The sequence below is a fragment of the Saprolegnia parasitica genome, assembly GCF_000151545.1.
Source record: "Saprolegnia parasitica CBS 223.65 unplaced genomic scaffold supercont2.9, whole genome shotgun sequence".
Taxonomy (NCBI): Eukaryota; Oomycota; class Saprolegniomycetes; order Saprolegniales; family Saprolegniaceae; genus Saprolegnia; species Saprolegnia parasitica.
This window is the reverse complement of record NW_012156403.1, coordinates 648,884-670,209: the sequence shown is the minus strand read 5'-3', so window position 1 is coordinate 670,209 and position 21,326 is coordinate 648,884. Positions and strand designations below refer to the sequence as shown.

General features: G+C 60.9%; 11 protein-coding genes across 11 annotated transcripts; 8 read left to right on the top strand and 3 right to left on the bottom strand.

The window, feature by feature from the left end:
- SPRG_03733 (CMGC/MAPK protein kinase) lies at nt 1-2,754 on the top strand. The gene is made up of 2 exons (XM_012342303.1): nt 1-2,482; nt 2,535-2,754. The coding sequence occupies exons 1-2, from the start codon at nt 54-56 to the stop codon at nt 2,713-2,715; spliced, it is 2,610 nt and encodes an 869-aa protein (XP_012197693.1). The 5' UTR covers nt 1-53; the 3' UTR covers nt 2,716-2,754.
- A 95-nt stretch (nt 2,755-2,849) lies between these two features.
- SPRG_03732 (hypothetical protein) lies at nt 2,850-3,610 on the bottom strand. The gene is made up of 5 exons (XM_012342302.1): nt 3,516-3,610; nt 3,381-3,474; nt 3,183-3,333; nt 3,015-3,135; nt 2,850-2,969 (listed from the first exon to the last, which is right to left on the bottom strand). The coding sequence occupies exons 1-3, from the start codon at nt 3,556-3,558 to the stop codon at nt 3,210-3,212; spliced, it is 261 nt and encodes an 86-aa protein (XP_012197692.1). The 5' UTR covers nt 3,559-3,610; the 3' UTR covers nt 2,850-2,969; nt 3,015-3,135; nt 3,183-3,209.
- A 555-nt stretch (nt 3,611-4,165) lies between these two features.
- Nucleotides 4,166-4,975, top strand: SPRG_03731 (hypothetical protein; the record flags this gene model as incomplete). Its single annotated transcript, XM_012342301.1, has 4 exons — nt 4,166-4,396; nt 4,441-4,689; nt 4,739-4,820; nt 4,863-4,975. 4 exons carry the CDS (start codon nt 4,166-4,168, stop codon nt 4,973-4,975), a joined length of 675 nt encoding a protein of 224 aa, XP_012197691.1.
- Nucleotides 4,976-6,507: 1,532 nt separating this feature from the next.
- SPRG_03730 (hypothetical protein) lies at nt 6,508-8,300 on the top strand (the record flags this gene model as incomplete). The annotated part of the gene is made up of 8 exons (XM_012342300.1): nt 6,508-6,957; nt 7,006-7,326; nt 7,369-7,442; nt 7,492-7,627; nt 7,671-7,745; nt 7,791-7,865; nt 7,914-8,051; nt 8,099-8,300. The coding sequence occupies 8 exons, from the start codon at nt 6,508-6,510 to the stop codon at nt 8,270-8,272; spliced, it is 1,443 nt and encodes a 480-aa protein (XP_012197690.1). The 3' UTR covers nt 8,273-8,300.
- SPRG_03729 (hypothetical protein) lies at nt 8,285-10,617 on the bottom strand (the record flags this gene model as incomplete). The annotated part of the gene is made up of 9 exons (XM_012342299.1): nt 8,285-8,571; nt 8,620-8,754; nt 8,804-9,213; nt 9,237-9,518; nt 9,562-10,026; nt 10,077-10,141; nt 10,184-10,371; nt 10,425-10,496; nt 10,546-10,617. 9 exons carry the CDS (start codon nt 10,615-10,617, stop codon nt 8,332-8,334), a joined length of 1,929 nt encoding a protein of 642 aa, XP_012197689.1. The 3' UTR covers nt 8,285-8,331.
- Nucleotides 10,618-10,932: 315 nt separating this feature from the next.
- SPRG_03728 (hypothetical protein) lies at nt 10,933-11,683 on the top strand. The gene has a single exon (XM_012342298.1). The coding sequence runs from the start codon at nt 10,999-11,001 to the stop codon at nt 11,623-11,625; it is 627 nt and encodes a 208-aa protein (XP_012197688.1). The 5' UTR covers nt 10,933-10,998; the 3' UTR covers nt 11,626-11,683.
- A 149-nt stretch (nt 11,684-11,832) lies between these two features.
- On the top strand, nt 11,833-13,796 carry SPRG_03727 (hypothetical protein; the record flags this gene model as incomplete). The annotated part of the gene is made up of 4 exons (XM_012342297.1): nt 11,833-11,987; nt 12,034-12,884; nt 12,935-13,701; nt 13,743-13,796. 4 exons carry the CDS (start codon nt 11,833-11,835, stop codon nt 13,794-13,796), a joined length of 1,827 nt encoding a protein of 608 aa, XP_012197687.1.
- Nucleotides 13,797-14,062: 266 nt separating this feature from the next.
- On the bottom strand, nt 14,063-15,694 carry SPRG_03726 (hypothetical protein; the record flags this gene model as incomplete). The annotated part of the gene is made up of 1 exon (XM_012342296.1): nt 14,063-15,694. The coding sequence occupies one exon, from the start codon at nt 15,692-15,694 to the stop codon at nt 14,063-14,065; it is 1,632 nt and encodes a 543-aa protein (XP_012197686.1).
- A 963-nt stretch (nt 15,695-16,657) lies between these two features.
- Nucleotides 16,658-18,845, top strand: SPRG_03725 (hypothetical protein; the record flags this gene model as incomplete). Its single annotated transcript, XM_012342295.1, has 8 exons — nt 16,658-16,730; nt 16,775-16,851; nt 16,898-17,082; nt 17,127-17,295; nt 17,352-17,693; nt 17,744-18,097; nt 18,144-18,500; nt 18,555-18,845. 8 exons carry the CDS (start codon nt 16,658-16,660, stop codon nt 18,843-18,845), a joined length of 1,848 nt encoding a protein of 615 aa, XP_012197685.1.
- Nucleotides 18,846-18,979: 134 nt separating this feature from the next.
- On the top strand, nt 18,980-20,223 carry SPRG_03724 (hypothetical protein; the record flags this gene model as incomplete). Its single annotated transcript, XM_012342294.1, has 3 exons — nt 18,980-19,323; nt 19,369-19,534; nt 19,576-20,223. The coding sequence occupies 3 exons, from the start codon at nt 18,980-18,982 to the stop codon at nt 20,221-20,223; spliced, it is 1,158 nt and encodes a 385-aa protein (XP_012197684.1).
- A 439-nt stretch (nt 20,224-20,662) lies between these two features.
- SPRG_03723 (hypothetical protein) lies at nt 20,663-21,299 on the top strand. The gene has a single exon (XM_012342293.1). The coding sequence runs from the start codon at nt 20,676-20,678 to the stop codon at nt 21,240-21,242; it is 567 nt and encodes a 188-aa protein (XP_012197683.1). The 5' UTR covers nt 20,663-20,675; the 3' UTR covers nt 21,243-21,299.
- The last annotated feature ends 27 nt before the right edge of the window (nt 21,300-21,326 follow it).

The window sequence follows — 21,326 nt, the reverse complement described above, 5'->3', positions numbered from 1 at the left end:
GGCGCCGTCGGCGATGGAGCGCGTGATCTGGATGCCGGCTCGCGCTCGAGGCCATGGTGTCGCTCCCGGACCTGCCTGTCTTTCCGCTTGAGATTGAAGAGTTTTACGCGATGCTGATCGTGCTCTACACGGCGTTTAGCGGCAACTGGCGCACGTCGGGCGACATGGCCGTGACCGTCCCGCCGCCGTCCGAGCAAGTCTTTACGCGCTTCTTTCGGCTCATCGACAAGGACATTTTGATTTCGAGCAACTACCCGCCGTCCGTGCCCTTCTGCGGCAACTACCGCGGCATTGTCGGCCTCCTCACGTACCTTAACCTCTTCGCGTCCAGCACGCTCTGGTACCACTTCAAGATTGAGGGCATCGCGATGGAAGAGAGCGTCGCGGTCGCGTCGGGCAAGGAGGAGCTCGAGAACGCCAAAGATCGTCGCAAATTTGTGCAAAACTGGGTGCACAAGTTCAACTTTAGTCCCGACGGCCGCCTCATGAAGTTTGAAATCAACGGCGACGTGGTCGCGGCCTCGGCCGTCTTCAAGGTCCCGGGCGCCGCCACGACGCTCAGCTTGCCGCAGGACCTCCACGAAGTGCCGACGCCAACCTCGGGCACGCTTACGGTGCGCGTGCTGCAAGGCTCGGGCATCAAGTCGCGCGTGACGGCGTCGGGCAAGAAGAGCTCGACCGGCGTCGGCCTCAAGGACCCGCGGGTGATTCTCAAGCTGCTCACGGGCGACGAGCCGCCACCGCCGCCACCCGCACCGACATCGACGGCGTCGTCGTACTTGCCGTCGCTGCCGATCCCGGTGCAATTGCCGTCGCTTCCGGCGACGATTTCGCGCCGGCTGAGTTCGGCGAGCAACATGATGTACCGGCAGACCATGTCGTCGGCATCCAGCAGCGCGAGCTCGACGCCGATGGCCATGGAGCGCAAGAGCGGCCAGGACAACATGACGGACGTGGCACGGAACCGCGGTCTCTCCAACTCGGACGTCGTCGCGCCGGTGTGGAACACGGTGATTGAGCTTCCGTTTGAGAACATTCAGGGCCCGTGCCGGCTGCACGTCGACGTCGTCGACGTGGCCAAGGGCGAGAGGGCGGTCGCAGCGTCGGCTACCGTCAACGTCGCGCGGTACATTGTCGATCAGAGCGCGGGCCAGACGCAGTGGGTCACGATGAGCAACGCGAAGGGCGAGTTTTGCGGCCGGGTGCAGATCAGCGTCTCGTGCAACATTGTGCTCGACGAGAAGGCCAAGTCGTCGGACGACGGCCGGGGCACGCCGGTGCACCTCATGCAGTGGCACGCCAAGAAGAACGCGGAAGAGATTGGGCGCCCCGGGTGGTCCAACGTCAACGTCGACTCGAAGCCATTGTGCGAGAACGGCGAGAAGCCCGAGTCGCCCGAGACGTCGTTCATGATCGACCCGCTCAAGGCCAAAGAGTGTGAGGACGATGCCAACATGCACGTCTTTACCGTCTGCAGCGCACCGTTCGTGATCCCCAAGCACTACAACCTCATCAAGGTCTGCGGTCGGGGAGCCTACGGCATTGTGATTGCCGCGACCAACAACGACACGGGCGGCAGCGTCGCGATCAAGAAGGTCATTGACTGCATCTGGCACCCGCACCAGCTCAAGCAAATTCTGCGCGAAGTGCGCTTGATGCGGCACCTCTGCCACGAAAACATCTTGTCGCTCATGGACCTCATTCCGCCGCCGTCGTACCAGGACTTTCGTGACGTCTACATGACGGTCGACCTCATGGAGATGGATCTCCACCGGATCATCTACTCGAAGGAGGTGCTCAGCGACGACCACATTCGGTACTTTGTCTTCCAGATGCTGAGCGGCCTCGAGCACATGCACGCGTGCGGCGTGCTGCATCGCGACCTCAAGCCGAGCAACCTCCTCATCAACTCGGACTGCCAGCTCAAGATTTGCGACATGGGCCTCGCGCGACCGAAAGACGTCGACGATCTCGGCATGACCGAGTACGTGGTCACGCGCTGGTACCGCGCACCCGAGCTCCTCCTCGGCAGCACGTACGGCGAAGGTGTCGACGTGTGGGCGGCCGGCTGCATCATGGCCGAGATGCTCGGTCGCAAGCCGCTCTTTCCCGGTCGGTCATATGTGCACCAACTGCAGCTCATCATGAACGTGCTCGGCGTGCCCGAGGAGCACTCGTTCAAGGAGAATCCGCAGGCGCAAAAGTTCAAAGGGCGCCAGCTCTTGAGTAAGACGCCGTCGATGCAAGGCATTGACGTCTCGGTGCTCTTCCCGAACGCGAACCCCGAGGCCCTCGATCTGCTCTGGAAGCTCCTTGTCTTCGACGCGACCAAGCGGCTCTCGGTGCAAGACGCGCTGCGGCACCCGTACCTCGCGCAGTACTATGACGCGTCCCGCGACGACGCGCACGCGACGGTCGAGAAGTTTCAGAGCTTTGACTTTGAGGACCTCGGCGAGACGGACCTCAAGGAGCTCATGTTTCGGTGTGTTGCCATTGAGATTGAGATTCAAGTGGATTGATTATTGATGATGTAGGGAAATCTGCCACTTTCACCCGGAAGAGATGACCAAGCGCGCGCAGCAGATGGCCGACATGCCCAAGGAAGAGAAGCTGCCGCCGGGCTGGGTCAAGCGCGAGAGCCGCAGCATCCGCGGCAAGTTTTACTACTCGCATGCGAAGCGGGGCATTAGCACGTGGGTCAAGCCCACGGTGTAGACTCACCCTTATATACTAATAGTAGTTATTGTTATCGACTAACTCGCTGCGGGCGACCGCGGTGTCAATGGCAGCGCGCGCGTCGGCAGGTCGCACCAAAACGGCTTGTACGCCCACTCCTACAAGCACTGTTCTAGTCGACTGTTCCTAGCAGTACGTGGTAGAGGTACCCGCTTGGCGACGGGGCTGCGTGGCGGACTCCGGAGCATGGCGTCCATGGAGGCAGCTCGCACCTTTCGACACTGCGGCTCGACCTACGATTAATGGTGTCTTCTCGGGATGGAAGCGTCGGACGGTACCGAGGGACGCAAGTCGATGGTCGAGTACATTTGAAGCGTCGCGTCGATCGTGAGCCGCTTGGGCTCACGCGAGGAGAGCGTGGGCTGAATAAGTGGCAGGAGCGCGGTGGGCACTTGCGTCCTAGACAATCGTGTTGGTGCATGCAAGAGGTGCATGAAGGTGCGTACTCGTCGACGTGATCGCTGTCATCGGTGCTAATCATCGGTGATGGTGTAGCGACTAATAGGGGGCCGTGTGATGAGGACCCACCCGCTGCTTTCGGTCTCGACCACATGGTTGTAGTAGTCGCGCAGTAGCTTACCGCCAGGTGTCTCGGCGCTACAGCATATCGATATGAGCGCTTCTCGTGCTACCTTTGCACGCACCGAGACGGCGACCGTGGTGGGCCATGCGCGTCGCCATCGAACGAGAACGAGTGCATGCGCAGGAGCAGCGGCGACGGCGCCTTCTCCAGGCACTCTATATATGCATGAGGCGAGGTCGCCGCCATGGAAGGCCACCATCATGCGTTGGGTTCGTGCACCAGCTAATGGAGCTGCCCATGGCTTCAGTCGGTCGTCGGACGGTCCTCTGTCGGGCTCGTGGCCAAAGGTGGAGTAACGTCTCGGTGAGCGCGACAAGAACTGATCTCGCGGTTTGTATGCAGAATTAGCCAACTCGTGATTGGCTGATTTTCTATAGATGGCGCAAGGCCATTGGCCAAATCGGTTTGCATCGACTTCAAGGTCGCCGTATTGGGACAGAATCTAGCTTCCGTTTTTAACCCCAGGAGCAGGATGCGCTCCCACCAACGAGCTCTCAAAGTGCGTGAAATGTAGCTGCTAGTAGCTGGCGTACGCAGTGATATGGCAGCTGGATACATCACGCCCGCAGAGATGCCACCAACCGTCGTGGTGATAGAAAAGCGCGAGTGCAGCAGCAGCAACGATGGTTCGCTTCATGGGACCATCCCAAGTCTCTTTGCTCTTCCGCCTATGAGGAAGAGCCTTCCTCGTCTCTCTAGATGATATGTCGAGGAGCTTGTCAAGAAGGATGCGAGAGACGATATGGCGGTCGAGGGTGTTGCGATCTTATTTCGAAATGATTTTGACCAATTGCAAGCATTGTCGCTTGGGATTGGTTGAAATTAAAAGATCGCATTCGACGAGCCATGGACGCGGAGCCATGGACGCTGCCGGCTGAGGCGACGGTCGTCCACAAGTTTGGCATGGAGTTCTACGCGCTCTTGACGGCCGATGGCCTTCAGGGTAAGAAGAAGAGCAAGCTCTCGGGCTTGACGTTCCACCCGATCCGGCCATGGGCGGCGGCGGTCGAAGACAAGGACTTTGGGCTCGTCTGGAACTACGAGACAAAGGAGGTCCTCAAGCGCTTCTCGCTCGCGGTACACATCGTATATATATGAATTGGGTGAAGTGATGGGCGTAGACGGGCGAAGATGCGGCGACGCCCGCAGAGCCCGACACGCCGCAATCACCGGGTGCGATCAACCTCTCCAAGACGTTTTCGCCCAAGCTCGGCGGCAGCAAGACCAAGACGACAGCGACGCTTCTCTTCTTTGATCGCGACGCGATTGCCCACGCGTCTGGCGTCGCCCATGGCATCGAGTGCTACGAAGAGTACCTCGTCATCTTCTCGATGCACCACATCCTTTTTTGCGACCTCAATGGCAAAACCGTGCGTCGTCTGCAGCATGAACGAGACGACGCTTACGAGGTGCTGGTAGACGCGGCTGATCACGCCCGACGAGCTCCAGCGCGCAACGCCCACGTCAATCGAGACCCTCCCGGGCGGCTTTCTCGCCATTGGTACAACACTATATTGCGCACCGCTTCCCATCACGTATGCAGGCTGCAGCGACTGCAAGGTGCGGGTCTATAGCCCTCGCATGGCCAAAGTTTGCCACGTCATCGACACGGGTCTGCCCCGCGGTGCGTCCATCGCCGCATCGTTGCATGCCTGACGGTCGACCTCTAGACGTCTCTCACATGGTACTGATCCCATCCACGGGCGGCCACGTGCACGCAACGCCCAACACGCTCTTCCACTCGAGCGAGTTCCACTGCTTTTTGACCACGATCAACGCCGAGGGCAAAGCCATTGTACCGACTCTGTCCTTGTCCATTGAACGTGTTGTTATGTCCACACGGTAGGTGTGGTCGCTGCACCACTTGGAGAGCGAGTTTCAGCAGTCGCGCGCGAGCGAGTTTGACACCAAGCAAGCGTCGGGGTTCCTCGAAGTCAAGCTCTTGCGTCAAGACGGCGCGATCGCTGGCATTACCAGGGACGGCCACGTGCTCTTTTACGACGTCTCGTTCTTGCTCGCGTCCCGGTGTGTGGATGTGTCATATTGGACCCTGTCGTAATCGTGCTGACGTGATAGACCGAAACAAAAGGAACAGCGGTGCGTTGTGCCACCAACGTGCGACAATGACACCGAAGGGGTAGGGCTACCTTTGCGGGCGGGTTTTTGGCCGCGCCAACCGCGATCCGACCGACGCAAGCGACGCTTTTCTTGGGCTCGAGCAAGAACAACTTTGTGCTGCTCCAGTGTGCGCAGACATCGCTCGTACGCTTCCATCGACGTCTTTTTTTCGACTCTTTTTAATATTTTTATAGCTCTTTGTCTCGGACCTCAACTCCAAGGGCAAGGTGCGTCGAGCGATGGCGACTGTTTGCATACATACCGACGCGGCATGTAGCCAACGACGCCGGACGGGGATGTCTCGCTTGTGCGCGCCGACGTCTCGAAAGATGTGCGAACGTTGCACCCGGTACGCACAGGATAATGTGCTCTTGTCAAAATTGAACTGGCGTAGAAAGTGCCCAAGAAGCTCAAGATCAACACGGTTGTGCAGTGTCCGCGCGACCAATCGCTCATCGGGTGCGCGACGAACCACGGTGCGCGAGACGCCTCGGACGCTGCTCATGGGAAGTTTACAGGGCTCTTGCTCTTCAAGCTGCACCATCTCAAGCCGCACGTGGCCACGATGATGGCAGGGTACGCTTGGCGTTGCACAAATGTAAATGACATGAAAGAGCGTACTAGACTTCCCGCCGTGATCCTGAGCACGAACACGCATCTGCGCACGGTTCCGCTCCTTGAGAAGGCCAAGAAGGAGCTCTACGCACTCAAGTACGCGACCAAAGAGTCGATTCCGGTGCTCCGAAAGCACCCGTCGCGCGATGTGCTGGCCATTCTCGCAGCCAACGGCGCCAACTTTGAGGCGCGTGCGCGCCCATGTTTGCATGGCGCCAATGTCCAAGTAGGTCGTGTCGGTCATGCGTGATAGTCAGAACGTCCAGTATCAAATGGTACGGCGCTACCAGAGTGATCCGAGTGAGTGACGATCGTAGGTGACGCACGGACCCGGCCAAGCGATCGCGTGGCACCATGACAAGCTACGTTACGCGCTCTTGGCCGTACGTCGCACTTGATACGTCGATATGTTGAAGGACGACTTGGCCTAGACGCACGAGGCACCGACGCGACGCATGACGCGCAGCGCGTCGGCCGCGGTCCTGACGACCGAGAGCCCGCGGCGCAAGCTCGGGTTCTTCTCCAAGGCCGATGACACGCCGATCGTCACGGGTCCGCAGCTCTCGTACTTTTACAAGAACGACGTCAAGAGCCTCGAGGCCGACACATCGATTGCACTCTACGACATTGTCAGCGGCGTCGCCAACGTCCTTGTCGATCGGCTCGCGCTTCGACACCCGATCGTGCACATCTTTTCGGGCCCGCTTCTCGGCGTTGTGTACTGCATTTTGCCCGCCGACGACAAGCCGGCGTCACCCAAAGCAAAGCCACTGGATGCAACAACGTCCGCGTCCATGGTCGACGAGATCGCCAGCGTGAAATTCCACCTCGAGTTGTACCAGTGGGACGCGCCCGACATTGCCGCCGTGGACGGCCACCCGTCCTTGCCAAAGCACTTGACCAAGGTACGGGAGGTCGCCTTGGTTTCTATCGATCGCGTCTCTCGACGGTAGGTCGGCGAGACGCTGCAAGGGCCGCTGTTCCTCGAGTGGGATAAGTCGGGCGTCTTTTGTGTTCTCGTCTACGCGCGCAAAATGCTACTCTACCGGTACCGGGACGGCGTCCTCACCTTTCTGCACCGCATCGCGTGCGCGCGGCCCGTCGTCTCGGTGCTCTGGGTGCACATGACGCTCTTCGTCGCGACGAACGACGACATTACGAGCTACTTTTTCTGTGGCAGCCGCTCGTTCAGCTTCCTCCTCGCCAGTGCGGCGTCCTTCAACGAGAGCGCCAACCCCATGGCCATTCACCCGGCCGAGCTTCCCGTCCCGCAGGTACGTTCAAGTTGATTGCACACAACTCGAAAGTGACGGTAGCAACACCCTGGTGGCGGCCTCCAGCTACTCGGCGTTGTCAAGGAGCAGCTCTACATGACATGCGTGCATCAATGGTACGCTTTGTTTATGGTATGGGCCAACGGGTTCGAAGCCACGTGCTAGCGTCTACTCGATCGACCTCACAAACGAAGTACTGCAGTTTTGCATGTTTGTGGCGCAAGGGTCGCCCGCCAAAGCGGTGGCCCTCGTGCCACACATTAGCCTCGACCTCGCCGACTACCTCGCTACGTATCTGGACGTACGACTCGTGCAAGTAGCGTTGGCTCATAATCTGCGGCTAGGCGTTTGGCTTTGGGACACTGGCCGTGGCGCTGCCCACCGTATCGATCGGCATCAAAGCCAACCTCTGCATCAAGGTACGCCCGTCCTCTGGGAGATCCCACGACCTTGAATCTCTCTAGCACAATGCGAGCGATGCGCTATGTGCGCTTCTGCCGCAACTTCTCGCGGCGTCCGTCGACAGCGACGACATTCTGGTGCGTATCAACTTTGTATCAAGACAACCAAATGACACCCTGGCGTAGGGCACGTCGCTCTTTCAGCGGTCGATCGCGGCCCTCGTGCGCCAAGGCATCGACGTTCATGCGCACTTTCCGACGTTGATGCTCCGCAGGCGCTTCAACGACGCCCTGTACGTCGCGCTCGTCGCCCAGAAGCCAGAGGTCCATCATTGTCCATACCGAGCGGGTCGTTTCACACTCCAAACTAGCTCGTGGCACAAGCGCTGGTGGCCAAAGACGAGTTGAGCGTCGCCGTGCTCCGCAACCCCAACAAGGAAATGGACGAGGGCCTTGTGAAGCGCTGGCAGCACGCACTCGAGGTCGAGAGCGCCAAGCAGGCGATCGCGATGCGCCCGCCCGAAGTCAGCAACCAGTGGGACTAAGCACCCGACGCTTCTTGCATATAAGAACAAAACATTTGTCTTCTTGACGCCAAAATGGTTTAGCACCAAATGTCGCGCACGTAGCGGGCGTCCAGTGCGAGTTGCTTGAGCTGCGCTTCGGCGTCGTCCCGCGAAAGCGTGCCGTGCGATTCAAAGACCGATACCAACGCTTCGTGCACGTCTCTGGCCATGTGCATGCCGTCGCCGCAGACGTACACCATGCCGTTGGCCTTTGCAAGCGCGTCGTAGACGGTCGCACCGTGCAGCGCGAGTTCATGCTGCACATAGTGCTTCTCCGCCTACGTCAAATTACGCGCCTGCTACAAAACCAAGGAGATATGATGCACCTGGTCGCGCGAGAACGCCAGCGCCAAGGTCGTCAAGACGCCGCTGTCAGCGTATCGCTGGAGCTCGTCGCCAAAGAGGAAGTCTTGGGTCTTGCTGCGACAGCCAAAGAAGAGGTGGATCGGCGTGGACGCCGCCTAGTGTCGCATTGGACTATGCTAGCGTCAGGAACATGACGGGACGTACCTGCAGCGACCGGTGCTGCACAAAGCCCATAAACGGCGCGACGCCGGTGCCGGGCCCGATGAGCACGAGCGGCCGCGAGGCGTCGTCGGGCAAGACAAAGTCGGTCGCGGGCTTGAGAAAGATCGGGATCCGCGTCGTGGCAGTCGAAAACGCCACGTCATGGAGCCAGTTGGAGCAGAGACCATGTCGCGGAATCCCGTGCTGCGTGTACGCGACGCGTGTGAGCGCAATGGTGGCGCGCGTCGGCGAGGCCAGTGGCGACGACGCAATCGAGTAGTAGCGCGGCGAGAGGCGGGGCATGAGAGAGAGCAGGAGAGGCAGCGGCGGGTGGCACGACGGAAACAGCGACAGCACTTCGAGGACGCTGAGGTACTGGGCGTCGATGAACGTTTTAAAGCACCCGCGCCGTCCTTGCTGCTCAGCCAGAGCAGACGCGTGCGTTCCTTGGCGTCGGCGCAGTGCGGCGCGAGTGCGCGAAGCGTCGCCTTCTTCGGGAGCGCGGCCAAATCCAAGTGATCCCGCACGACGTCGCGCAGGGTCGCGTGCGCCGGGAACGGCATCCCCGAGACCTTCTTCTTGCTCGACGCGATCGGTGCGAGCTGCACTTGGTGGTCCGCAAACGCACTGAGCTGCAAGCGCTGCAGAAAGAATGCGACGAGCCCGTCGTCGTTGGGGCAGTTGACACCGAGTACGTCACCCGGCGCATACGTCATACCTACGTACAGAGCGTCTAGTGCCTCCTTCAGAGGTCGGCGTACCCGAGTTAGCGAGGTCGAAATCGAGTGCAAAGACGGTGCGGTCGATGGACGCCGGTGTGGTGAGGTACCGCGCCGACGCGATCGCGGCGAGGAACGGACTGGACGCGCTGTAGAGCGTGTCCGTGGCCACCTGCGCCACCGTCTTGGCAATCGCGTCTGATGGTGCGAGCAGCGAGACAGAAAACGACGGCTCGTGCAAGCGCGGCAGCTTGGCGGCGTCAGGCTCGACGACAGCATCGCCCAAGAGGCTCTCGAACGACGCCAAGAACGGTTGCGACGGCAAGAGCGCCGGCGCGGAAGTCATCGAGACGGCAGCCATGCTATCCGTGATGGCCGCCACGACAGTCGTGTCGTCGGCAATGGGCGTCACGGTCACCGCCGTCGACGCGCCGAGCAGCGCCGGCCAGAAACCGTCGATCCACGGCTCGACGGAATCTTCGAGACCCATCGCCTCGTCTGCGCAGCCTATGGACAGTCCAAGGTCAATGACGGTAGCGCGGTGGTAGGCGAGGTACCGAGGTCATAGAAGCTGACGGCCCCGAGATCCTTCATGCGACGGAAGATGCTCTTGCCCATGTGACTACAGTGGCGTTCGAATGTGATGCGAAGGGTTTGCCAGTACCAGAACTTGTCGTAGTTGGTGTCGCCGAGACCAAGCACTGTAAAGCTAATGCTCGAGAGGAGCGTGGCTGGGTGCGCACGCTTCTTGATGTAGCGCCAGAACTTCTCCGCATTGCCCGGCGGGTCGCCGTTGCCCGTCGTGGAGCACACAATGACGACCTTCGCCGCGACATCCTGCAGCACGCCCGACTGCAATGCGTGTTGCCATGAGAGGTCACGGCTAGTAGGACGCGGCAGCGTACCTTTTCGAAGGCATCGAGAGGCCGAACTTCGTGGCAGGGCACGTTGCGCTCGATGGCGTCGCTTTGGAGGCGCTACGCGACGCGCATGAGCATCACAGTGGCTGGGATACGAGATGTCGACCTCGGCAATGGACTCGGCGCAGCCGGTCTGCGACCCGTAGAAGACGTAGAGGGGCGTCGTGGCGTCGACCATGCTAGGTTGGTCTGTCTGTGGCACAAACCAAGATGGGATGCCATTGGTGCAACGCGAGGACAATCCCAAAGAGTTTTGGCCAATCGGCATTTCGAGGCGCATCGCCAATGGCATCATCGCACAAGCTTGGAATGAGGGAATGTCCCTTTGAAATTTGACCAATCCAGAGCTCTACAATCCGACGACATAGCGAAAGCAAGTTAATATGTGCTCACTTTTGAACCAATCCGAAGGATGGAGCATTGTGCCTCCCCAAACGTTGCAAAAAAGGAGTCACCCATGTCAACTGGTATGGTACACGCGTAATGCAAAGCCGCGGTCCGATTGGCGGCCTGTCTGCCAGCGGGTCTGGGACCAGTGCGCAGCCGTCTCTCCAGCGCCATGGCCCGTCATACGACTGACCTCTTTGTCCACGACGACGACGACGACGATGTCCCGAGTCTCCCGCCCAACCAAGATCCCGTCTTGCTGCATACAACTGGCGACGACGACGGTGGCCGGCCCACCGAAGTGGGCACGCTCCAGCGCGACCGCGGCCTCAAGGAGTTTGGCGAGTGGGACCGCAACGGCATCTTGTGTCGGCAGTGGCGGTCGTCGCTCTTTGGCGCGCTCTGTGTTGACGTCGTGCCCAACGGCATCGTATCGATCCTGCTTCCGTGCATCCCGCTGGGCCAAGTCTCGCATCGCTTGGGCCTGCGCCAGTTTCGCAGCATGGTGGCGCTCACCGGTGTCTTGTACCTTACGGCCATCGCTTGCAGCGGCGTGAGCAACCTCTACGCACACAGTGCCGGCGCCGTGGCGTCGCTGCTGCTGGTGATTCTCGTGACCTCGCTTCGGACCACGGTGCGTCGCCTCTTCTTCATCCCCGGCTCGTGCCTCGGCGACGTCTGCGCGGTCTTTTGGTGCGGCTGCTGCACCGTTGCGCAGCTCGCCGCGCACGTCCAGGCCTACGAGCCACACACGTGCTCGCTTCGGCCCCGCGGTGTCCTCGCTGGCTACAAGGAGTAGATCGAGTACCTAGTCTACTGCTGCTAGAATATGTGTTTACGAACGACCAGCTCCACCGACCGTGCATGTTGCTATCACCTCTACACGCTACGCAATGAGTAGCCGACGTGTGAATCTCCTGCCCGCCTGTCCTGTACTTGGAGTTTGTATGCGCGATTGTCCACCACCACCTTACACCTCGTTTGCTCACTTGGCAATTGACTTGCGATGCATGCGACAACAACGCGCCGCGCCTTTGCCTCCCACCGGTGGACGCTAGCCGCCGACGCCACCGATGCCACAGCGCTCACATGGTCCATGGGCCTCCAGGCCGCGAACCCGCGTCACCTCGATGACGCCGTGGCCGATGTCTCCGATCCAACGTACGTCGCCTTGGCGCCTACGGAAGCTGCGACGTGTTTCAAATAGGCGGTCGACGTACGGTCGGTACTTGAACGTGGAAGCAGCGAATGCACTCGTTGCACCGGCGCCTGAGACGCTTGAGGCCATTCACGCCTGGCTCGGTCACCGACGCACGTCCTATTGCGCAGCCACCAACATCCTCACCGTGTTTAGCTCCGTGGGCGAGACGCGTCAGCTCTTCGGTACGGAGATTGCGACCTTCCAGAGTGACGGACGTCGTATCCTCCGGGCATCGACAGAGATGCAGCTACCCGAGCACATCCACCGACACCTCTCGTTTGTGAGCCTCAACTCGGCGCCGCTGTCGTTGGCGCCACTACGCGCGACGATCTCGAAGCGAGCCAGCAGCTACATGACGCCGCTCAAGCTGCGCAAGCTCTACAACGTCCCGGCGAGCGCCCATGTGACGCAGGCGACGCAGGGCATTCCTGCCTTTTACGCGCAAAACTGGTCGCCGTCGGACCTCGCAGCCTTTGAGAACCTGCACAAACTCATGCCGGCGCCCGTGCTGCAGCGCGGCAACCGGCGAAACAACCCACTGCCAGAGTACGCCACCGGCGAAGTCTCGCTCGATTTGCAGTACATTACGGCCATGGCGCCCAACGCCACGACGACGGTGTGGACGATGAACAGCACCAACCCGTTCTCGACCGACGACGAGCCGTTCGTGGACTGGGCCGCCGACGTCTTGAGCGACCCGCGTCCGCCGCTCGTGCACTCGCTCTCGTACGCAGACGACGAAGACCACATCATGGAGGTCGCGAAAGAGTACGCGCTGCACCTCGACACGCTGCTGCAAAAGATGGCGGTGCGCGGCCTCACCGTGCTCGTGGCCAGCGGCGACGACGGCGTGGCAGGTACAACGATCGTTGGTCACGGGTATTACATTCAAAAGACGTACTACTAGGGCAACGCATTCATGCCAAGAAGATGAGCATCGACGCAGGCTGCGCCACGTCGGGGCCCCAGTGGCCGTCGTCCAGCCCGTACGTGACCTCGGTTGGCGCGACGCAGCTCGATGCAAACGGCGTTGAAGTGGTGTGCTCGGGTGCGCTCCACGGCGGCATCACGTCGGGCGGCGGCTTCTCCAACGTCTACCCCACGCCAGCGTACCAGAAGCCTGCCGTCGCGGCCTACCTCTCGTCCCATGCGTGTCCAACGAAACCCGGCTTCTTCAACCCGCAAGGCCGAGCGTACCCCGACATTGCCGTTCTGGGCGCCCATTATAGTGTGATTGTCAACGGCAAAGTGAAGGGCATCAGCGGCACGTCGGCGTCCACACCGGCCTTGGCCGGCCTCGTCACGCTCTGGAACGACCAACGACTCCGCGCTGGCCTCCCGCCCCTCGGGTTCCTCAACCCGCTCTTGTACCAGATCGGCAGCAAGCACAACGCTGCGTTCTACGATGTTGTCAGCGGCAATAACGGCGCGGCCCGCAACGGCACCTACAGCTGTCCCATCTCGTTTGCGGCGGGACCGGGTTGGGACGCGGTGAGCGGCTGGGGCACGCCGCGCTTCGACGTTCTCTCGACCCTCGTGGCGGCCAAGACGCATCGCCCCCGTCTCACGAGCGATCGCAGTAACTACTACACGATCGCACTCGCGGGCCTCGGCCTTGCTGGCGCTGCTCTTCGTGCTCGTGCACCGCCGCCGCAACAACAAGCGCAAGCGTGCGTACGTCCGCCTCGAGATGCCGACGACTACATCCTAGATAGACGCTCGGGTCATCGATGCTTGAAAGCCTCGTGGAGGGCAAGTGGTGTAGCTAACCAAAATGTATTTACAAAATTGCACAACCCATCTTGGATGCGGCTCCGCGCCCCAACCCTAAACGCCTGTACCTCTTCCTGGAAGGATAATATGGCACTGGGACGACGTCACGGTGTAGAATGCCAGGACACCCGTCTTGTTGTCGTCATGCATTGTAGCGACAACCAGACGACCACGTCCATGTACCACCCATGTGTATTGTATCAAATGACAAAAAAGTTAGAAAGACCGCCGCTTCAAGGGGATCATAACTTGTTTCGTTGGCCTAGTAAAACTCGAGCCACGCTTCGTGCGGCGTGCCGGCGACCGGCGCCACGCACAGCGCTTCGTCGTCAAAGTCGATGATCTCGGCGAGTCGCACGACGGCCTTGCGGTGTGGCGTCGACGCCACCGCCTTCACGATCGCTTGGACGCCGCGCCGCTGGATCGGGTTGTTGTCGAGCACGAGCTTGGTCAAGTACGTTGTGTGCGGCAGGATGCGCGCGAACGCTTCGGCGCCTTTGCGCGGCACATGGCAGCCCGAGAGGTCCAGCAGCGTCAATCGCGGAAGCAGTCGACTCCACGCGACGGCGCCGGCCAACCCGACGTGGTTGTCGGCCACATCGACGCACTCGATCGAGGGGCAGCGCGCCGTGCCGTCTGCAAGCGCAACGCAGCCGTTGTTTGAGAAATTTTGGCGTCGCAGCGTGAGCGACTGCAGCCGCTTGCAGTGCGGAAGCTGCGCCGAAAGCGCAATCGCGCCAGCGTTTTCAAGCATGTTTTGCTCGAGGCAGAGCCCGCGGAGACGCGGCAGTATCGCTGCGAGCGCCGTCGACACGTCCGGCAAAAGCGGCACCGAAGTGAGCTTCAAGTGCCGAAGACAAGTCAGTGTCGGCAGCGTCTCGAGCACGAGTTCGCGCCCGACATCGATCGCATACCGGGCATCCGCGAACGAGAGTGCGAGGTGCGCGAGGCTGGCGTTCGCAAGCAACGCCACCAGCGCACTCCCATCGGCGTATTCGCACAGCGATGCATCTAAGCGCGTCCACGATGGCGGAAGCGGGCGGCGCAGAAACGAGACCGCGGCAACGATCCGCGGATCGTGGAGACCCACGGCGCGCAGCGAGCGCGAGGCCCAGAGCGCGTCGCACACTGCCTCAATGCCGGCGGTAGGCAGCGTGAGCTGCGTGAGCGTGACGCTGTTTAAGAGCGCATGCGTCTCGAGCCAAGCCGTGAACGCCGTGAGGAGCGCCGGTGGCCATGTCGTATCGTCAAGCGCCACATCGAGGGTGAGCGAAGTGACGGGCGCGGTCATGAGCGCAACAAGGACGGCTTCGAGCTCGTCGGTCATGCTCGATGCATGCCACTGGATGTGCACTGCGAGGTCGCGCAGCGACGGAAGGTCCGACAACGACGCCAAGCGCTGGACGAGGCCGCCGTCGGCATGCGCGCTGCGCGACCGCCGGTCCGTGATAAAGAGCCCGATCGAACCAATGTCGTCGCGGTGGTGCGCCAGCGCCTTGTCGAGGACCGCGGGAAAGTACACGTTGGGCACATGCAGCTTGGTGCGATGGCCGAGGGCAAATGGCAGCGGGAAGGCCAGCGACTCGTGGCTCAAGACCGGGAAGAGCTCGAGCGCCTCTTCAATGTGGCGAAGGATGCTTGGATCTTCGATCGCACGGGGCAGCGCGAGCGTTGGCCAGAGCGAGATGCCATTGAAGTACACTTCGTCGTACTTGGCATACGTGAAGACGTGCGAGGTTGTGGCCTCGTGGAGCGCGCGGAGGCTCGCAAGCGGCGACGAGAGCGCGTCGTGGGGCAGCGCCTCGAGCAGTGCAAAGAGCTCGAGCGGCGACGCGACGAAGACGGCGATTGCCTCGAGCAGCTCGGGCGCGAGGAGGCAGCGCGGTGGCAGCATGGCAGTCGGCGATGTATGCGATGTCAGAGGTCGAGCCAGATATTCATTTATACAGTTTAGAGCACGCTGGTTGAAGTTGCGCGCCCGGTGCCCGTCATATCCGGATCCGTATAACCTAAGCTTTGACGGCGGCTGCATCGACGACTCTCCTCTCGGAGCTCGGCCGGGCGAGAGAGTGCATTGTGCGTTGATGTGGCGAGAGCACGCGACGACGACTCGACGCAGAGAGTCGAGTGAGTGAGAATGAGAGTGGCAACGGCCGATGGGTTCTTAAACCTGTCGTGAACAGCTACAACTTGCAACTCCGCGCCCCAACGACCCGACGACGTCGGCTCCCCCAATGGACGACGTCGGCAGGCGCAGACGTCGCTCAGAATGGAAGCCACGGCAGCAATGCGCAACAAGGTCTTTCAGCTAGAGTCGGTTGACCATAGTAGTCAACTCCAGCTAGACTAGAAGAAGCAGGCGCAGGTTACAGTAGATGTAGTAGCGAGCTAGTGAACAAACTCTGCCAAATCACTTTCCAACATTCCATCAACAACATGAGCCAGCTCAAGGCAAGGCCCTTGCGAGGAAAAGCTGGTACGACGCCAGATCACCCCTTAATGTTGAGCACCAACGAGCAGCTTTGATTGCGCAGCCTGGCTGGGACACGTCCTTGATGCTCGTGCTTGCCCGACGTCTGCGCCTGGTGACGTCGTCGGGTCGTTGGGGCGCGGAGTTGCAAGTTGTATGGACCGAGCGCACATGGTCTACATCAATAATACGATGTGGTGTTAATATCTACTACGAGTCCTCGCTGCTACGCTATTTTAGCGCATAGTGCTATTCGATGTGCAATATTGTCCATTGAAACGAATATGAACACCGTATTTGGCGTGAAAAGGCCAGTGCGGTGAAAAACGTTTTTCACAAGGCGCACACCATTTTCACAAAGATCCATTTTCGCACCGACGCAGTACGATGGCAACGGACCCGACGTCGACGACGGCGCCACGCCGGCTGGTCGAGTACTTCTTCGTCGCGACCAAGACAGGTACGGAGCTTCCTGCGCCGGTGCTTGCTCATGCCAAGGCTTAGGCGCCGGCGACGAGGCGCTCACCTTCCAATACCCGGCGACGACCGAGGCCGACGAGTACCCGCCCAACATCCTCATGGTACCCCGCCCGCGACATAGCCATCCCGGCTCATGGCCATGAACAGTTTATGTTTCCGTGCACGTCGTCGCCGGCGCATGGCAGCCTGCTGCCGCCGCCGGTCTACAACACCTTTGTGCTCACGACCGCGTCCGGCGCCGCGCTCTACGGCACGTCCATCTGCTTTAGCACGCTCACGTCGTCGAGCGACGTGCAGCATACGCTCACGTCGCTCTGCTTTGTGAGCCAGTGGTACGCTCCATGGCCTTGGCAGAACGGATTGATTGGGCGTATAGGCCCTTCTGCGGCCCCTTGCTCAAGTACCTCGAGCAGCTCGCGCTCCTTGGCGTGCACCAAGCGCGGCAAGTCGACTATACCGGCGTTGAGAAGAGCTTGGCCAACCTCTTTTTCGAAGTGCCACTGCCCGTACGCGGCCGGGCAGGCGTCGTCGCCAGCATTGGCGATGTACGTACTGCGTCCCAAGGGGCATCCCCTTCTTCAACAACCAGCATGCGGTGTAGACGGACGTGCTCTTGAAGCGCTACACGATGCAAGACGTCCCGTTCGAGATGGACATGGAGTTTCTCGAGTATACGTTTGCGATCCTCACGCCGGATACGCTGCTCAATGTGCTCTGCCACCTCTTGCTCGAGCACGCGGTGCTAATTGTCGGCGTCGACACGCTCTTCGTCACGGCCGTCGCCGAGACGCTTCGGCACTTGCTCTTTCCGCTGCAGTGGGACCACGTCTTTATCCCCGTGGTGCCACTCGGCGTCGACATGGCAACCCTCTTGGACGCGCCCGTGCCGTTCGTGGCCGGGGCGCATCCGCTCCAGCTCGAAGGCGCTGCCTTGCCGCCCACGGTACATTCTTCATGGATCGTTCGTTGCATCGACGGAGCCGCGCGCGGTAGGTGGTGCGCGTCGATTTGCCGGAAGGGCGCGTCACGTCGGCCATCGAGCTGCCGCCGTTGCCCGACGCGGTCGTTGCGATGAAGGACCGGCTCGCGACCGTGCTCAAGAAGACGTCGTCGCAGCTCTCGCGGCGGCTCTGGGAGCGCCGAATGGCCTTCCAGAAGGCGCTCTACTCCAACAACAAGGGCGACCTGATGTACGAGCGCGGCAAGTTTCTCCTCGGGTCCTCGGCGCTGGTCCGCAAGGTGGCCAAGTCCTTTACGCATTTGATTGGAGACCTCGTGGCCGGGCACGAGCACTGCTTGCGCGGCGATGTTGTCGCTTACGTGTGCACAAAGCCAGCGTCGCAACAGGTAGCCAAGGCATGTGCGAGATGGGAGATGCAGAAGCGGATGCTAGGCGTTCTATACGGCGCTCGCCGACACGAATGCGTTCCAGGCCTTCTTGGATGGCATGGCGTCGCCACACGAGGCGTCGCGGGCGGTGCGCTTCTTTCGCCTGCAGCATCCGCCGACGACCATCAAGAGCCCACTGCTGTCGCCGACTGCGCAAGAGAACTCGCAATTTCACGTCGCAATGGCCCCCGATACGCCGGCGCTGCAGCTGCAAAACGACGCGTCGAACCTCCAGTTCCACGTGACGTTTCCGAACCTGGACGTCGCCGCCTTTGGCCCGGTTCGCCAACTGACAGAGATCGAGCCGGACGACGACGTAGATTGCGTGCTCGTGGGTCGTCGCAGCAGCAGCACCGTCACCGTACGACCGCCGAGAAACGTTTAAAATACGAGCTGCAACGGGACTCTGTCGTAGACCCCCGAGGCACGGGCGTCCGTCCTCGATTGGCTCGACACGTGGTTGCGCTCGTCCGAGAAAGGAAAGGCCGTCCAGTCCGTCTTTCGTCGGACCAAGACGCTGGGCAGCCCGACGACTCGACCGTCGCCGCTGCACCGGACGCAGAGTCAGAACGCCTCGCGTCGTGACGGTGCGTCGTCGTTCGTGCTATGTTTTCTCGACGGCAGGGATAGGCCAACGCCCGTGGCTGCTCACGTCGTGCTCGCCCGCCTGCGCGTCGCGGGTGACGCGGGCCACGATTGCGCTTGAAGAAAGCGTTCGTGCCAAGAGTAGTGACGCACTCGATGTACAGCTCGCCTTTGGTTTCCCATCATGCCTCACTAACTTAGGCGGCCTATGTGAGCCTCATTGATGCCTTTGCACTGTGCGAGAAGCAGCACCACATGCACGACATCCGGCATGTCTTTGCTGCGTGTCTCGGGCCAGGGCCTCCGCTCGGATCGATCTACAACAAGGCGCCGTACTGGCGCCCGTTTAGCCACATGATGCAAGCCTTTCTGAAGCGCGGCGAGGTTCACGAGGCGGTCAAGTGGTTCTCCCAAGTATCGACGGCGCCATCGGCCAACGGGGCATTGGCACCGGTGCAGAGTGCTGCGACTTGCTTGGAACACGAGCTCGAGAGCCTCCTCTTCCGCATCTACGCTACGTTCAGCGTCGGCACGCTCGGCGTGCGCATCGGGCCGTACGTTGACGGCAAGGGCGCGGTCGTCACCGGTCTCGACGAGAGGTACTTTGACACTGCGACAAGGGTGCGATTCTATCGGCAATGTAGTGGACCGCGCCAGATCCGCGAACAAGATGTGCTCGAATCGGTGAACGGACGACTCGTGAGCACCGAACCGTTCAGTGTGGCGGCGCGGGTGTTGCAAGACGCGCCGCGGCCAGTGACGCTGACCTTCCTGCGGGGCTTGACCGCGCTCGACAAGAGCCAAGGAGAGGTATCTCGAACACACGATTGCGCAAAGAAATTGCGTTGTAGCCCGTGCTGCGGCCACGGCGGTTTGTCAACGACAAGTTTGGCTGGCTCCACCGCGAGAACGTCCGTGTGACACTGCTCTCGGACTGCACCGACTGCGGCCACCGCCTCTCGCACGCCGAGCTCGAGCGGCAGCCCAACGTGGTGCGGTGCCCGACGTGCGGGAGCAGTCTCGCGCCGCATTTCTGCGTCATCCAGCACGAGATCGCGTCCGAGCCGGTCGTGTTTCTGCCGTGGACGGCCATGAAAGCGCGCCTGCAGTCGTTCCACGGCGCGTCGCTGGCGTCGTTGCTCGCTGTTGATGCCGGCGTCTACTGGAACCTCTTTTTGAAGTGCCTCGTCTTGGACTGCGACCTTGACGCGCTCTTTCCGATGGCATCGACGCCCGAAGCATACGACGATCCATCGACAATGGTCGAGCCCATGCCCAACAACGACGACGCCGACGTCGACGACCTCCGCGCCCTCTGCCGCTTTGTCCTGCACCAGTGCGAGGCGGACGCAGGACACTGCGCGATGGCCACGCGCCTCTTGTCGGCACTCGAGAGCGACTTTGACGAGGGTCGTCGTGACATGAGGATCGAGGAGAAATGCCTCCTCGACAACGACGACAACAATGTACACACGCTCGGGCGGCAACCTGGTTTCTAGCACTGGCTCTTTCCGTAGACCGCCGACGTTCAGAACACCAGGAGCGCGACCGAGGACACCATCGAGCGACACCAGGAGCGCAACCGAGCATCGCCAGAGTCGCACTAGTCGTAGCGACCGTACCTGAGAGTGCGACGCTTCTTTGGACGCATCTCGGTTGCATAGACTTCGCAGGCACTTCGCATGCTGTCGCAGCTTGCCACGTGGGTTGTTCGAAGTTCGAAGAAAGCGTCCCGCCACGTTATACGCGGCCAACGATGCTGGCGGCCACGCCGGCATCACTCACTGCGTGCACCGATGCAGCACCGTGCTTAGGACGTCCTGCACTCTCGGGCTGCATCGCGTCGTCTCTGCGCATGAGACGCTGAGGCTGGTGCGAGTAATTCGTTACATGTTCGAGCTTTGGTGCGTCGATTTTTCGGTCATTTTCGAATTCGCACCAGGATACCAATATGGTCTACGACGGCTACCTCATCCGCCACGCGGGCAAGAAGGCGCACGTGTGCTTCTTCCGCCTCGAAGAGGGCTACCTCAAGTACTACGCCAACGACAAGCTCATCGGCGACCTGCGCCTCTCCGGTTGCCGCGTCAGCGTCAAAGCGCACCGCCGCGACGACCACGTGCCCAACACGTTTCGCGTTGAGACGCAGCGCGTGCTCGTCAACGACCGTACGTACACGCTGGCGCCGCCCGAGATGCTCGAGCTCACGGCCGCGACGCCGGAAGCGCGGTCGCTTTGGGGCCGCGCGATCCTCACGTGGCAGCGCCGGTACTTTGCCGACCCGGCCTCGCTCTCGCCATCCGAGCACGAAGCGACGCGGTTGACGCTCGAAGCCATCGTCAAGACGAGTTTGAAACCGCTCGGATCGCCGTCGCGGTACTACATCACGCTGCCGTCACGAAGCCTGCGCAAGTCGCTCACGTCGACGATCTTTCACCTCCCGCTCTCGACGCGGTCGCCCACCCCCGTGCTCTCGTTCACGCTGCCGACCCACGCGCCCGTGACAATTGCATCCTAAACCGCGCCGAGCTTGTATTTATATCAGTTGTACGAATATTTCACGTGTCGAAATGCTTCGAAATTGGATGATCTGGAAAAACGG